This window comes from Podarcis bocagei, assembly GCF_964188305.1.
Source record: "Podarcis bocagei genome assembly, chromosome: 6".
In the NCBI taxonomy this organism is placed as follows: Eukaryota; Metazoa; Chordata; class Lepidosauria; order Squamata; family Lacertidae; genus Podarcis; species Podarcis bocagei.
In genome coordinates this window covers 54,834,535-54,850,331 of record NC_138130.1, presented here as the reverse complement: position 1 = coordinate 54,850,331, position 15,797 = coordinate 54,834,535, and the positions used below count along the sequence as shown (strand labels likewise).

Here is a 15,797-nt window from a genome sequence, read left to right as displayed (position 1 = left end):
GGTTAAAGGTTAGATTAATTCTACCAGTGAAGCTGCATTAGTGCAAGATGGCAATTGATGCAGTTATACTGGTAAAAATGTATTTGCTTGATCTTTACAAGAGTAGCCTCCAAGTGGCTGTGTCAGAAGATTTTCACACGCTAGGACAGGGCTGGGGGTGATGGGAGTTGTAGTCCAACAGAATTGGGGTGGGGGTGGTGCTCAGATTCCTATCCCTGCTCTATAGCCTAAGTGTACCAGCCTCTTGCATCCTCAACTTTTATTTCCTTCAAAAATGGATTAATTCGTAGTAATATGAAGAGATGTCAGTGTAGTCACTCTTAAGCATTTTGAGAGTAGCAACTTCATGTAGGTGCATGTTACTGTTTCATTCTTCCCACCCACTAGAGTTTTTCACTTGTTAACAACAAATCTACACAACCTTACAAAGAATTCTGGGCAATGTAGTTCCAAGAGGAAACAAAAAAAGGTCTCTCTGTGAGAGCACTAATCTTCTCAAAAACAGGACAGATAAACTGGTTTAATATTGTGTCATGAATGTTGCATTAGTAGCCGTGGAAAAAGTAAGTGTAAGCCATCTTATGTTTTGCTCAACAGTGTTTTCAGTAAAAGAAATACTTATTCATTACCCATTAATTAATCCTAGTTGTTTTTGAGATAATGCACAAGGATATCCATTAAGAATAGTTATATGAGGATATTGTATAATATATTGATACAAGATTTTACTGAAACATGGAATGATTATGTAGCGATTTGTGTGGATTATGTCTTATGTTTAACACATATTCTTACTATCGCCTTCTGATTTGGCCTCAGATAGGTACCTGGATTCTTTAAGGAAAGCTATAGCCCGATAACCAATATCCTTTCTAAAAATGGCCCCTTTGAACTGGATGACTCCTACTCCTTTGTTGGCTTCTTCCAGTGCGGTGACAAGGTCCTTCTTGATAGCTGTCACAGTGAGGACTCTGCCGCCATTGGTCACCACTTTGCCATCTTTCATGGCTGTGCCTGCGTGGAACACCTGCAAACCCAGCTCTTTCGCCCGAGGAAATCCTATAAGGTGAGAATTTATTTATTTTTTAAAGTTTCCTGAAACCTTTTGCCATACATCTATTGAGTGCACAAGCAATTATAAATATGCCTAACCAAATAAAAATGGCAGTGAACTCAACCCATTAATAAATAAAAAGTTGATGAAAAAGGACACGTGTGGGCCAGAACTGATCTGTCTGAAACCTCTACGGTAGGAGTGGCTTATATGTGGTTGTCGCGAAGTTGCTGGTTCATATGTGGCATCTATCCTAACATCATCCTCTTTTGTGTCTGCCTCCCTCATTAGAAACCTTCAGGAAGAATTTTAAAATATGGCTGGAAGATACTGTTCCCAGCAACCCTGAAATCACTGGCTGAGAGAATGTTTTAAAACTGTTTTTATAGAATACTTTAAAATATGTCTTTTTCATTGCTGATATCCCTGGGCTCCTTCAGGAGGAAGGGCAGAATATCTATTGAGATGTTGATGATGGTACTGTTAGCTATGTTGGCTGGAGTCCAATGATATCTAGAGAATCATAAGTTAGGTACCCCTGTTCTATGAAATTACATCCCGACATTTGACACCGTTCTGTGACTTGAGTGCCAGGAAATAAATCAGTGCTAAAACAATTAAAAATAAAATAAAAAGCCATTGAAAACATTTATGGTAAAATAAAAACATGTAAAATGCATTGCTTTCTCTTGATAATGTAGGGCGAACAAAGGCTTCAGTTTACTTGCTGGCATTCACACACACGCACACAAAGAGGACAGAGACAAAAACACCCAGCCACCCACCCACCCAAAGACCTCCTCACTCCCTTCCACCTTATCGTGTTCGAGACATATGGTTTACTGCAGGGCTGGGCAAAAGCATATCTCCAGGTAGCCAGACTGCCTGTATTTTACAGTTGTTGCTGTTCCTTCTCGCCTTCTGATAAGGTGTCATTGCATAAGGTGGCTATGGCCACCAAGACATCCATGTAAGTTACCAAGATGGCCACCTGTTTTGCAAAGGGATACCAAGCAGAAAGGGCCCTAAAGCAACTGCTCTGAGGGGGGCTGAGTTACTGAGAAGCTTCTCTTCTTTCGGCAGCCTGTAAATATGATGATTGAAAGTGGGAGTGGGAGGTCTCAAAGGCTACAGCCCAACACCCTGGGGTAAACCTCTTTGACCTCAGTGGGGCTTACTTCAGAGTAGACATGTATAGGATTGCTCTCTAATGCTGCAGCCCCAAGCACTTTGACTAGGAAATAAACCCCAATGAAATCAAAGGGATTTACTACTTACTTAAGTAAAAGGAGTTATCTATTACCTAAATATACAACCAGTGTCTGGCTATACTGTAACCAGTCTTTTCTTGCAGAAATTAAAGTTGCTCTTTGTATTCTGAGACAAAGTGGAAACTATCGCTTTAGAAATCAAAAGCAGACCCTCAACTGGTTAAAACCAAAGCGTTCGTTATTTGAGATAGCCAACCTGCAAGAGACTCACATAGCCTCTTGTCAATCACATGAAAGTGGAAGGATATAATGTTCTACATGTTTAGAACCTGGGTGTCAGTTTCCTACCTGTTATTTCCAAACCCTTAAGATAGTTTCCTGGATAGCCTTCACTAGCCATGACTACAGTCACAGCTGCCCAGTCTTCTAACCATACAGGCATATGGAAAGATAATTTTTGATCCATCGTTGCTTGTATAACCTCATAAAGGTCACTCTTAAGTAGCGGGAGAATTACCTACATAAATATAGACCAGAGTTAGGCACATCTTTCTGGTGTTACTTTTTTAAAAATAAGAAAACTAGAGAATTTACTCCCATGGAAATGACAAGAAAGTTAAAGAAGCATTTCAATGTATATTATATAATGTATGACATTCCAAGCACATTGATTAGGAAACATATTTTATTAAAACATGTAGAATGAGTTGGTGTAGACACACAAGTATACTGAACTTTAACAATATATTAAATATACCTTGCAGTGAAGTATAGTACAGTAATGAAGATCAGAGAATTAGACTATGGTACTTTCCCATTGTGGCTATCTCATATATAAAAATGTATATATGTGTGTATATGTTTATATATGTGTGTGTGTGTGTAATTTTATTTATTAAAGAGGTAACAAAAACAAAACAAGAATCCTCAAACCAGAAAAAAGGGTAAGTAAATATGTGATTATTAAATGATACTGCAAATAAACCTGCTTGATTGATGCTCACAATATGATCACACATTACATTTAAACCAATGCTTATACAATCGTACCTTGGTTGTTGAACGCCCTGGAACTCGGACATTTTGGTTCTCGAATGCTGCAAACCCGGAAGTGGTTGTTCCCGGTTTGCAAATGTTCTTTTGGAACCCAAATGTCCGACGAGGCTTCTGTGGCTTCTGATTGGCTGCAGGAGCTTCCTGCAGCCAATCAGAAGCCGCGATTTGGTTTTCGAATGTTTTGGAAGTCAAACAGACTTCCAGAACGGATTCTGTTCGACTTCCAAGATACGACTGTACTCAAAACACATAAAATAATGCAACTGCTATTTAATCATTCAGAAGAAACATTTAGAGCCATGGTACGATGGCATGATGTGCTACTTGTACTGGCACATTTTTGGCTTAAATTGCAGTGCAGTACACTATCTTCATATAACAGCTTTCTCTCGTCTACCTGTCAAACCTGCTTCCCTGGGAGTACCAGTTGCCCCCTCCAGTCACTAACCCAGAGGCAACGGAAGTGTATGGCAGGATTGATGGCTGTGAGAATGAGATTTGCTGACAGTGCACTTAGCAAGACTGGTGGAGCCTTGGCCCATCCCACAAAGAAGGGAGGGGTTCAGTTCAAGCGCACAAATAGTGACTCACCATTCAAATACATCTTTGATGCAAAAAATGCAAAAATGGCAGGACTTTTGCTATTGCACAACTGCAGGAATTTTATTAAGGAAATCAATTAAAATTCTGGTTGCTGGAACTTAACAAGAAAAAAAGAACAATGAGCTTTCTGTGTTAGAAACTACTGCTTCTAGGTGCTTATTATACAAATAGGTCTCCCGCAGCATCTCAATTACTTCAACTCTTCCAATATTGTAAGAGTGCATAGTAACATTACTTTGCAGGAGTAATGCATTCTGAGGGATAACTGAATTAGTCCAGCATGATCCAATCCACAGAGGGGTTTGGGAAAGAAAAAAGGTTAAAGCGTAATCTAACACATATCTGCTCAAAATGAAATCCCATTGAGTTGAATGGGGCTTTCTCCAAGGCAACTGGATGTACTGCAGCCCAAGATATACAGTGTCACTCACCTGACATTCCGGGTCACCAAATCTACAGTTGAACTCTAAGACTTTAGGTCCATCCTTGGTTAGCATTAATCCAGCATATAGGACACCTAAAGGAAAAAGGCACAAGATATTGAGGACAAACACAACCAGTACATTTTAAAAGAATGTTGCATTATTTTAAGATTATGACTATTATTTCCACCATCTAGAGAAGTATGTGAAGCTTTGTCTGCAATTGTTTGCATTCACCGCAGTTGTCCACAATTAGTTGCATTTTTGGACTGCTGTCATTTAAAAAACAAAACACTGCTTTAACTCATAGAGCAGATGCTCAAAGTAGAACTATTGAAATCAATTGACTTCAATGGGTCTACTTTGCATATGGCTAATGATGGATATCACTCGTATAATGATACTCCCACTTACCTATGTAAGGAATACCCTCTTTTCTCATACCATCAACTGTTTTCTGGAGAACAGAATTTCTGATTTTCAGAAGAAGTTCCTTGGACAGCTAATAAAATGTGACAAAAGTAGAGCTTTTAAGAATGTAGAAAATTTAACCAATTCTAGCAACAAGAATCTATTGTGTCATGCCTTTTTTTTCTTTTTTCTTTTGCTCCTGGGGTCAAGAATCTGTTTTTCCTGTTACTGAGCTCTGATGACAGGTGCTCTTTAGTAATAAGCTCTGACAAAGAAGCCCTGTAAACATGAGTTTTACCTGAGGTGCTGGGGAATATGCACCCATGCCGCCCGTGTTTGGGCCCTGATCTCCATCCATTAAGCGTTTGTGATCCTGGGCAGGTGGCATCGGGGAAACAGTGACGCCATCCGTAAAGCATAAACACTGTAAGAAAAACAAGGTAAACCATGGATGGTTTATAACTATGCCAGGTAATAACAGAAATTAACTCAGTGTCCAGGTTTAAAAAGATCATTATTAATAAGTTGCTAATTATGAGTAGTGACCTCCTAATGATGGGAGACAGTCCAAGGTATAGGTAGGTAGCCGTGTTGGTCTGATGCAGTCGAAAGAAATCGAAAAATTGTGCAGTAGCACCTTAGAGACCAGCTAAGTTTGTTCTGGGCATAAGCTTTTGTGTGCATGCAATTTTTTTTAATTTAGTCCAAGGTATTTTACTTTTACTCAGTTGGCATTTCTCTAAACAATATACAACGGTACAATACTTTAAGTTCATTTACATTCATTTAAACAAATGCAATATTTGAAAATGGAGATCTCTTATACAAATTAGGAACCAGGCAAATTATGCAAATGTTGATATAATTCATAATATTTTTCTGAAGGTGCTTGGTGAAATCCAACAATAGTCATACTTGGAGCAGACCCCTTAAATCAGTGAGCTGAAGTAATTTGATTTCAGTGGGTCTGCTCTAATATGATCCAGCGGGATGCCACCCACCATTTCTGGAAAACAGAAGTATTAAATTCCTTTCTAACAATTAAATATACATTCCATGCTTTATGGGTGGCCTCAGGAGTGGGTGTTTTGTATTATTAATATGCTGCTGCTGTTGTTGCTGGGGGGTTTTTTTGGCACACGGTCCCCCCCCCCCGAATCCATATTTGATTTGAAATGGAGTTCTTACTCTTGTGACTGATCAATAATATCCAGCAAGAGCCAGGGATCAATATTTAGGATCACTCAAAAGGAAGCCAATTTGAAAGCATGGAGACAGATTCAACTGAACAGTATCACTAATATATGCTAATACGATGAGTCCTGCTAGTGTAACTGGGTCGTTACACTAGTTGGTCTCTAAGGTGCTACTGGACAATTTTTTTAATTTAGTCCAAGGTATTTTACTTTTACTCAGTTGGCATTTCTCTAAACAATATACAACAGTACAATACTTTTCTTCTCCCCACATGCCCTCCCAAATCAGCTCTGAGGAGTCAGTACAGTACATGTTGGGAGGAGAGAGGAGATTGTTCTGTGTGGAAAGCACAAATGCTTGCACTGACGGAACAACTGTAACATTGCAAGGCCAAGTTCCACTCAGCAATGCAGTATTTTGATTACATATATAGAATATTTTTTGTTTTGGCAACTCACATAGGTAGAGCTCAAAATAGTGCCACCATAGTCTATCTCAGTGAGTAGCTTTTAAGTCCTTAAGTAGTAAGGACTTGTACTTAATATACAGAATGGGCATTACCTGGCCAAAGTTAAGAACATTTGCTGAAGACAGTAAGTGATAAAAGTGATTAACCAACTGGACTTGCTTTATGTGTTGCATGATGGACATCAGGTGGGATCCAACAGAGCTGCTCCATGAATGGGAAGGAATTTCAGTGAATGGAAGACAAGTTGTGTCAGAAAGGCTGCCAGACATTATAGGATATACTTACAGAGACCTCTTCTCCATCAAGAAGCTCCTCAACAACAACCGTTTCTCCGGCTGTTCCAAAGGTTTTATCCTGCATGAAAAGCACATATCTATGAAAAGTATACATACATATCTGAACACAGACTTTCCTTTGTAATAGTATTCTAGCAAATAGAATCTGCCTGATCCAGCAGAGAAGAAAGAACAAATGCTTTGAAACGTATTCTCAATCTTCAGAAACCCAGCAATATAGCAGAGACCTTCTCAAACTGTTTCTATTTTAAGATATCATACATTTCAAGTTCCATGGAAGAATTCGCTCAGATGAAAGCAATACAATAAATACCCCCTTAAACCATGGATAGAGAACTTGTGGCCCTACACATGCTGTTGGACTCCATCTCCCATCAGCCTCTGTAATCACGGCCAAAGGTCAGGGATGATGGGAGTTGTAATCCAGCAACAACTGGAGCTCACAGGCTCCTTACCCTTGCTTTAAATGATAGTTCTACACATCCTTAATAGCACAGTTAATGCTTACTCAGTAGTAAGTCTCTCTGCATTTGTTGGGGCATACTCATAGGTAAGCATACATAGGATTGCAGTCTAAGTGGCACTGCAATTCTAAACATGTCTCAGAAGCAAGTCCAGTGCATTCAGTGAAATTTACTCTCCACTAAGTGCATTGAGGAGTGCAGCCTCAGTCCTGGTTTGGCCCAATACTAGGCTCCCAGGAAACAATTTCAGGTGTAATCTTAATGATAAAATTATTTTTATTAATACAGTCCTAACTTACTTGCATTATTTCATGGACAGCTTTGCACGCATCTTCTTTATTAGAGGCCACAATCACACCTTTTCCAGCTGCCAGACCACTTGCCTTTACAACTAGGGCAGGGAAAGCCGCACTTAACGGGGGGGGGGGGGAGGAAAGCAAGCAAGCAAGTAAGTAAGTAAGTAAGTAAGAGGAATTTCATTCAGATTTCAAGCTCTATACACATTCTCAAAAGAAGGGAAGATGCAACAAAAATAGACAAAGAATTATCCCCGTGCTGAAAGATGCTATACCTGGTAATAAAGGCACATGCTTCTTTTGCATTAGTGAAAGCTTTCCATCTTGCAGTTGGAATGTCATGACGATCCAAAAAGGCTTTGGAAAAGCTCTTGCTGGACTCTAGTTGAGCTGCCTTTGCAGTAGGACCAAAACATCTAACGCCAGCAGCTGTCAAGTCATCAACAATTCCTAGCAGCAGAAATAATCCAAAGTGTTATGGGTTTTATGAAAAGAGTTAATTGAAAGACAATCATGGATCTAACACTGTACTCTGAGTACAGCATCCACACAGAGGAAGGTCTTCACAGCCTTGGGGAAACCTCAAAGGTAGCAGAAGTACCAAATACCGCCCCCCTTTATAGAAAAAGCCCTTAAGGGGGCAGTCACCATCCTCTGCTCAGAAGCAACAAACTCTGAGCATGCACAGTGGCTGTGGAATATTAGCTGCCTTCTGCATAAGAGGGAATAGAATGGAATGGATTGTCATGGAAGATGCAAAAGCACTTCACATGGCAATATTCTGTGCATGTTTTACTTATAAGTCCTAATTTAAAACAAAACAACTGAGATGAGATTACAAAAATGGTGTCCAGCTATAAATGTTGGCAGAAGTAGCAGCTAGAGAACTTTGAAGCCACAGTAACCAAATCCATTCCTTGGCTATCATCTAGAGTAGCTATTTCAAAAGCTGAAGCAGACAAACAACGAGCAAAGAACTGTTTGAGGCAAACACTCTGACCAAAACAGAGTCACTCCAGATCTCTGAGCTGTTAGCCAACCACAAAGGCCAAAAAGTACTTTTCCACTTTAATGTCTGCTCCCTTCATTACCATGTTCTGGTAGAAGAGATGCCTATACCGCATGCATGTTAGCATACTTGTGTGTTTTTATACACTCAGATTGGCATATAGAAGTCATAAATTAGTAGATTAAACAGGAGGCAGGAATTTGCAGAATAATTTCTTTTAGACATACCGGCAGCAAGAGGGACTTCTGGACCAACCACCACAAGTCCAATTTTCTGGTCTTTACAGTATTTGGCAAGAGCAGCGTGATCACTGACTGAGATAACTATCAACGGACACAAAAAAAAAAAAAAAGATCGGTTGCAATTAGCTGTGGTTTTTATTTACTGCTTACATTTGTTTCTTGCGCTTCCACGTGGCTCAGAGAGGCACTTAACCTTCAAAGCACTAAGGTGGGTTAGGCTGAGAGACAGTGATAAGGTCCAAGGTCACACAGTGAGCTTCAGAGTGAGCAGGCGTTCGAACCTAACAGCTCCATTATGCAATCTTCCATTTGCAAATATGAATGGTTCAAGTCGCATTGTACACAGAAAGCCACATGTCTAAATTGGGAATTGTGAGTTCTAGGTCACTGACTGCAGTTAATATTAAGTCCTGGTGTTACATTAATTCCGGGACAATACTGGGGAGACTTTTCTGTGTGTAAAGATGGCAAAGTTGCCCTACTTTTTGTAAGGAGACTTTTGAGAGTAATTTTAATTTTAATGAGCAGCACCAGACAGGCACACACACACAAACACCAATATGTGCCAGAAAGGGAGAGAAAACCAGGTAGCATCCCCCCACAAAGTAAAGAAAATGTTACTCTCTGACTTTTATCAAGAATAAATAAATCCAAAGTCTGAAGTGAACTGGGTCATGTGAACCAATTGGCCAGGAGAATTCCTACCCCCTCGTTCCACATGACAAGCATTGGGCAGTTTCAAGGGGTGTTACAGAGGCAGAAACTGCTCATCCCTTGACAAACATGAAGCAATATATTTCAATTGGCCAAGCATATTTAACCTGTAGTCTTCTTTCCTTCTGTGATGTGATTCCTGATATGGATTTGACAACTCTTAAATAGCAGAGGGGGTGGGCGCTGATAAAGGTGCTGTGTAGCATTTTACAACAGCTTGAGAACAGGCCTTCTCTGCAGTGGCTCCCTGTTTGTGGAATGTTCTCCCCAGGGAGGCTCGCCTAGTGTCTTCATTACTTCATTACATATCTTGAGGCGCCAGGTGAAAATGTTTCTCTATAACCAGGCCTTTGGTGGGTTAAATATTCTAAGGCCTTTTAAATGTGTTGGGGGTAGATTACTGATCTGATTGTTATTGTTTTATTATGTATTTTGTGTTCTCACAAAACTGTCCTGTGATCTTTGGATGAAGGTTGGGTATAGAATAAATTTTCACTTTGATTAATGCTGAATGAACGTTTGGAAAAACTGCCCTTGAGTGACTTCCCCCATTTCTAAAAGAATCATACCAACAGATTAAGAATGCTTTTTTTTGTCTTCTAGGATTTAATTATTCCACAAAGGTGAAATGTAGAATATAGTTTGTGCTCAAAGGAGGTCTGGGCTTTATGGGAATTTGAATGTATATAAATGCCTCCAGGGACCAAACATTACCACTTCCTTTTCCCACAACTCATCTGCTATCTCTTCTGCTTCAGATTTAAAAGGCAGATCATAGCAAAAATGTGTACCTTAAAAGACAGATCAGGTTGTCATGCACACAGATCATGCGCTTTTAAGCATTACATCAACAGGAGAAAAGTTTTCTTTTTAAAAAATTATTTTAAGAAGCTGTTTTTCTTATATATAGAGGCAGACAGACAGACAGACACACAGATTACATTTCTGCATCTTCTATTTTCATTGGGGAAAACAACAAGAAAAACATAACACATATAAATAAAAATACAGTAATCTTGACCATAACATTGGTACTGTCCTGTGAAAGACAAGGCTTTTGGGAGAGGAAATCAACATTAATCTAATGAGCACAGAGACAAAGATTTTTGTTTCATGCTCTACATTTGAACAGACCACATGAGTGCCACGTGAATGCCCAAGGCATCTCTGTCACTCTTCATGAAAAGGATAGCTAAGTAGAGCATATTGGTCTTTATATGATGCAGCAACCCTTCTTTTCAATGAAGGGGGAAATGGCAGCTCAGAGACTCAGAGTTTCTGGCACAGAACAGAGTAACTGATGCCAGCCATTTTAATTTTTGCTTCTTCTAATAAACTAAGAGTCTGAAAGAGTCTGAAAGATGAAAATGGCCACAATTCATCAGTGGGAGCTACTGAAAGATTAATGTCGTGAAGCTAAGCATTTCAACTTACTCTACATTTTCTTCAATTACCTGCGTTAGAGATTTTTCCATCCTTAGCTGTACCAGCATTTCCAGGTGCGACCAGTACCTGTTTCACATGTGGAGACTGTGCCAGTTTCCAAGCCAGAGCATGTTCTCTGCCTCCGCTGCCAATCACAAGCACGTGCTCAGCCATCGGTCTGTGCAGAAAGAAGCAGGACATGCAAAATATTGAGTGCTGTACTGAGCAACAGCTGTGGTAGCATAATGTGCCATTTTGCTTTCCATATCACACTGCTGTTTGCAACATAAAGTATACAGTGGTACCTTGGTTTAAGTACTTAATTCGCTCCGGAGGTCTGTTCTTAACTTGAAACTGTTCTTAACCTGAAGCGCCACTTTAGCTAATGGGGCCTCCTGCTGCCACCGCGCCGCTGGAGCACAATTTCTGTTCTCATCCTGAAGCAAAGTTCTTAACCTGAAGCACTATTTCTGGGTTACCTGAAGCGTATGTAACCAGAGGTACCACTGTATAGTGCAACGATCTATTTTTGACTGAACCATAACAGAGGATTTTCTTTATACATACCACACTAACTTTAAAAATATTTGAAAATGCAAAAAATAACAAACGGTTGGTTGACTGAGATTATTTTTGCTGCTGAAATGTGCAATATAGATTATACATTTTAAAATGCGTGGTTAATTGGCTGCCTTCGCTATGAAAACCTTTGTATAGCTCCTGAGGGAATAGGTTCCGAACTAGTTAAGAATTCACAGGAGTCCCCCTGTTGCAATTTTTGCAAACATGGCATTTGCCCTTCCCTACCCCGCTCCAGTATAATCCTCAAGAGCGGCTGGTCATTAACCCCACTCTAGTCAATGTGTACAGTTCCTCCCAACGTCAGGCACAGATAAAAAGCAAACCCTGCCAAACACTTCTTCCTGGGTATGCAGAGACGCAATCCATTTGGAGATGGGGGAAAATAAGATCTGTTATGCTCCTTTCTAAACTCAATCCACTTTGCATAGTAGCACTACGTATGCATATATCCCACTTCCAAGTCAATGACTTCCCAACTCGTCACAACTACAGTTGGCCAGAAAATAGGATGAAAGAGGCTACAGATTTGCATAATAGTAGCAGATGCTAATCTATTTGTATATTAAATTTGTATAACAATTTTAGAATAATGACTATAATAGAAATATAAATGAGTGGTATTCAACTCAGAGAAGATCTAGTGAAATGAGTGGACTTAACTTAGTGATCTTCATTAATTTCAGTGGGTGCAATCTGAGTAAAATTTAGCTGAATACCATCATAATAAGATAAAATGTGCCCTATTTATTAATTCATCTCATAAAAATTATATACTGTTTGATTGTACAAAAACCTCAGAGTAGTTTACAAAAAAATTAAATAATAAAATTATCAATTAATAAATAACTATGCATACAGAAAGTCATCAGCTGCCTCCACAGTAATTCAATCACAAATCTGCAAGAGTAGAATATGGTGTATTGAGGTTCTTTCAGGATTTAATACACCTATCAAGACTCATGTGTAGATGTGCGTACTTTGTTCTTAGGAAGCAGACACAGAACAGGTTGTTACAGATCTTTGCAGAGGTTGCTTTGAGCACAAAAATGGTAATTATGGTTAAGTAAACTAGGAAAATACAATGAAGCAATGCTTTATTTAGCAATCATTGGCATTTTAGCAATAAATGCAATTTACAACTCAATTTTGTTCATCTCCCTTACAGTGCTCCAGTACTTGTCAAATAACTAAATTGTCCTTTAAATGTTTTAGTAACTAAATGTTACTAGTAAATGTTTTAGTAATGAAAACATTTAATCTGTAGTGAAAAATATATACTTTTGTATGATAAATAATTCAATTGATGACTGATTTATCATGCCTGAAGAGCAAATTACAAAAAAACACACAAAATAATATGCACTAAATCCTCAAGCCCAAACATTTGCATTTGGTAGCAAATCCAAGAGACTTCTGATGAAAACACCTCCTGGTATTCATGCTTAGCACTACAGTAAATCAATGGGATTTACTTCCAAGTAAGTGCATTTAGGACTGTTATAATAGAGATGGACTGGTTTTACATAAGTCATTCTCGCTAGAACTGGAGGCTTACACTAGGACACACAATGTACTTACTGTGATCTTGACAGCAGCAATCTGGAAAGAGTGGGTTTCCAATAGCCATGCAAAAAAGAAAGAAAGAAAGAAGGAGCAGCCTCTGGCTATATGCCTATCAAAACCCCACTAATGAGTGACCAATGAAGAGGAGACATCAGCTTAGCGTAAAAGAGGGTGGTTACAACATTTTCCAGGGTAGATAAGATCTTGCTCTTTTTAAAAGAAGTCAAAATTTTAAAACTGCATTGCCTCACAATTTTGCAAAGACTGGGATCAAAGTGCCATGCATCTAGGTCCCAAACTCCCAAGGGGCATTTGACTTGCGCTTCTCAAAGAACAGTGCCCCACAAGCCACTTGCCAATCCATTTTTAAAATGTTCAAAAGTAACAATAGACCCCCTCAAAATTCTCAAATAAACACTCCCAAATTTGGGCACACTAAAAGCAACTCTTTGGATCTCGGCCATATTTTATGAGCTATCTCTATTGGAAATTAATATGCACAATATTACTCCAAACCTCCATCCTATCCTCAATGAAACTAGCCTCCTATGTAACACGGCACAGCTGGGGTGGTGATATAGAAAGAGATCTATTCAAAATGGGTTATAACCATGCTTGGATCTCCGTGCACATAACACTTTCTGCAGTCTAACTTGGTTATAAACTTAATTCGTTCCAGAGGTCCGTTCTTAACCCAAAACCGTTCTTAACCTGAGGCGCGCTTTTGCTAATGGGGCCTCCGGCTGCTGCGCAATTTCCGTTCTCATCCTGGGTCAAAGTTTGTAACCAGAGGTACAGTGGTGCCTCGCAAGACGAAATTAATTCGTTCTGCGAGTTTTTTCGTCTTGCGAAGCACGGTTTCCCATAGGAATGCATTGAAACGGTTTCCCATAGGAAAAAGGAAACAAACTTGCAAGACGTTTTCGTCTTGCGAAGCAAGCCCATAGGGAAATTCGTCTTGCAAAGCAACTCAAAAAATGAAAAACTCTTTCGTCTTGCGAGTTTTTCGTCTGGCGAGGCATTCGTCTTGCGAGGTACCACTGTACTACCTTCAGGTTAGAGGAGTTTGTAACCCGAAGTGTTTGTAACCTGAGGTGTTTGTAACCCGAGGTACCACTGTTGCAAATGAAACAATAACCCAGTATACTTTTGGTACAGGATGCATTCCTAACACAAGCTACTTTTGTATCTTAAGGAGAAAAACAGAAAGATATGGAAGCTCAGATGCCTTTTAAAAATAAAATTAAAAAAATCCTTGAAATATGTTACAGTTGAGAGCTCTGAAACTGCACCAGGAAATGACATGGTGTTATGTGCTGTTTATGGGAGGGAATGGAAGGGGGAAATATAATCTACATCAATAACATTTTAAGGTTGAAGTCAAAAGTCTTTGCAACCTTCTAGGTAACAATTCATTTTGACATGAATTGGCCACTACCAGGCAAACAGAATAATTACCCTATGCTGAGAAGGACACACTAAACATAAAAAAGATGTTTATAAAGATGTTAAACAACAACAGAAGAACAGAACCCTGCGGCACCCTCCTTTTCACTTTTTTTTCCAGGATGACAAGGAACAGTTAGTGAGGCTACAAATCCACCTAACAGTTAGCTTGTCCAGTTCACATTTTATCAGCTTCTCTGCAAACTGACTGTTTAATTATCTGTTCTAGGACCTTTCCTGGTATGATGACAAGGTGACCAGTTGGTAGTAGCCTGGGTCTCCCTCCACTTTTGAAGATAGGGGCAACATTTGCCCACCTCCAGTTCATAGGGACCTCACCAATTCTCTAGTAATTCGCAAAGATTATAGACAGAGACTCTGAGATTGTATCACCAAGCTCTATTACTACTCTTGAGTAGAAATCAGGCTCTAGATATCTGAATTCATTTAAAGTAGCTAGGTGTTCTCTTACCATCTTTCTTCCTGTCTTGGGCTGCAACTCTCTCTCCTTGCATCATTTATTTTGTCAACACCAAGTTCGGCACTGCTTTCCTTTTAGGTGATCTCAAACACTCAGTTCCACCCCATATAAAAAACAAGCTTGCAAGGCATTGAACACCCATAACATGGTACCTAGGAATTAAGTTAAACTTTATTTATGCTGGTCACATTGCTTATGATTAAGCAATACCGCTTTAATGTGAAAGGAAAGATGGGAAGCTCATCCCCAATGCAACTGTTTCTCCATTCTTGTGAAAAACGAATGGGATCAGTTGTCTTTAGAGAACACAAAATTCATGCATTACAACAAACACCCATAAAACTTTAAAAGAAAGTTGCACCGTAAAGTTGTAGCACCCATTGATCTTAAAGCAACAACAAACTATATTCATACAAATTATAACATTTTGGAGGGATGCCAGTATTGCTGGCACCTTGCTTACTTTAAAAATGCCTGTATCAAACTGAAATGGAAGCAACCCGTGAGAAACGCAAAAGATATATGGCATTCCAAACACGGGTTTTATAGGAAGTGTAAAGAAGCCATGTAAAACCTCAGAAGCAAAGCAAATCAAAACACGTGGTCACGAAAATCTGGGAAAAAAAACTTCTCTCACTGCAAAGTAAGGGCAACAGTTCTGTTACGCACTGTAAAGAAGCACATAACCCAGCCATGTATTTTTTTTTAATCGATTCCCCCCCCCCCCCAGCGAAAGCAAAAACTTACTTTTCAGGCAGCTTTTTTAAAATGGGCAGTTTCACGGACCATACGGCAAAAACTACATTTCCCAGAATGCTTCAAATGTAGCAATCTTTAACCCTCTGCGGGGAAGAAG

The 15,797-nt window shown here is 39.4% G+C and overlaps 1 protein-coding gene across 3 annotated transcripts in view; it reads right to left on the bottom strand.

The window, feature by feature from the left end:
* The window catches only part of GART (phosphoribosylglycinamide formyltransferase, phosphoribosylglycinamide synthetase, phosphoribosylaminoimidazole synthetase), a 27,293-nt gene extending 11,496 nt beyond the window's left edge, over window positions 1-15,797 (bottom strand). The window contains exons 1-12 of one of the 3 annotated variants that reach the window (XM_081199206.1): window positions 14,933-15,093; window positions 13,030-13,050; window positions 10,899-11,047; window positions 8,716-8,811; window positions 7,755-7,929; window positions 7,483-7,594; window positions 6,709-6,777; window positions 5,056-5,181; window positions 4,761-4,848; window positions 4,356-4,441; window positions 2,614-2,782; window positions 828-1,059 (exon numbers count right to left, since the gene is read on the bottom strand). In XM_081199206.1, the coding sequence (XP_081055332.1) occupies window positions 828-1,059; window positions 2,614-2,782; window positions 4,356-4,441; window positions 4,761-4,848; window positions 5,056-5,181; window positions 6,709-6,777; window positions 7,483-7,594; window positions 7,755-7,929; window positions 8,716-8,811; window positions 10,899-11,043 (1,298 nt within the window). In that variant the 5' untranslated portion in view covers window positions 11,044-11,047; window positions 13,030-13,050; window positions 14,933-15,093. Of the gene's footprint in view, window positions 1-827; window positions 1,060-2,613; window positions 2,783-4,355; window positions 4,442-4,760; window positions 4,849-5,055; window positions 5,182-6,708; window positions 6,778-7,482; window positions 7,595-7,754; window positions 7,930-8,715; window positions 8,812-10,898; window positions 11,048-13,029; window positions 13,783-14,932; window positions 15,094-15,688 lie in introns of those variants that run through there. The other 2 variants (XM_081199207.1, XM_081199205.1) reach the window with 2 other exon arrangements.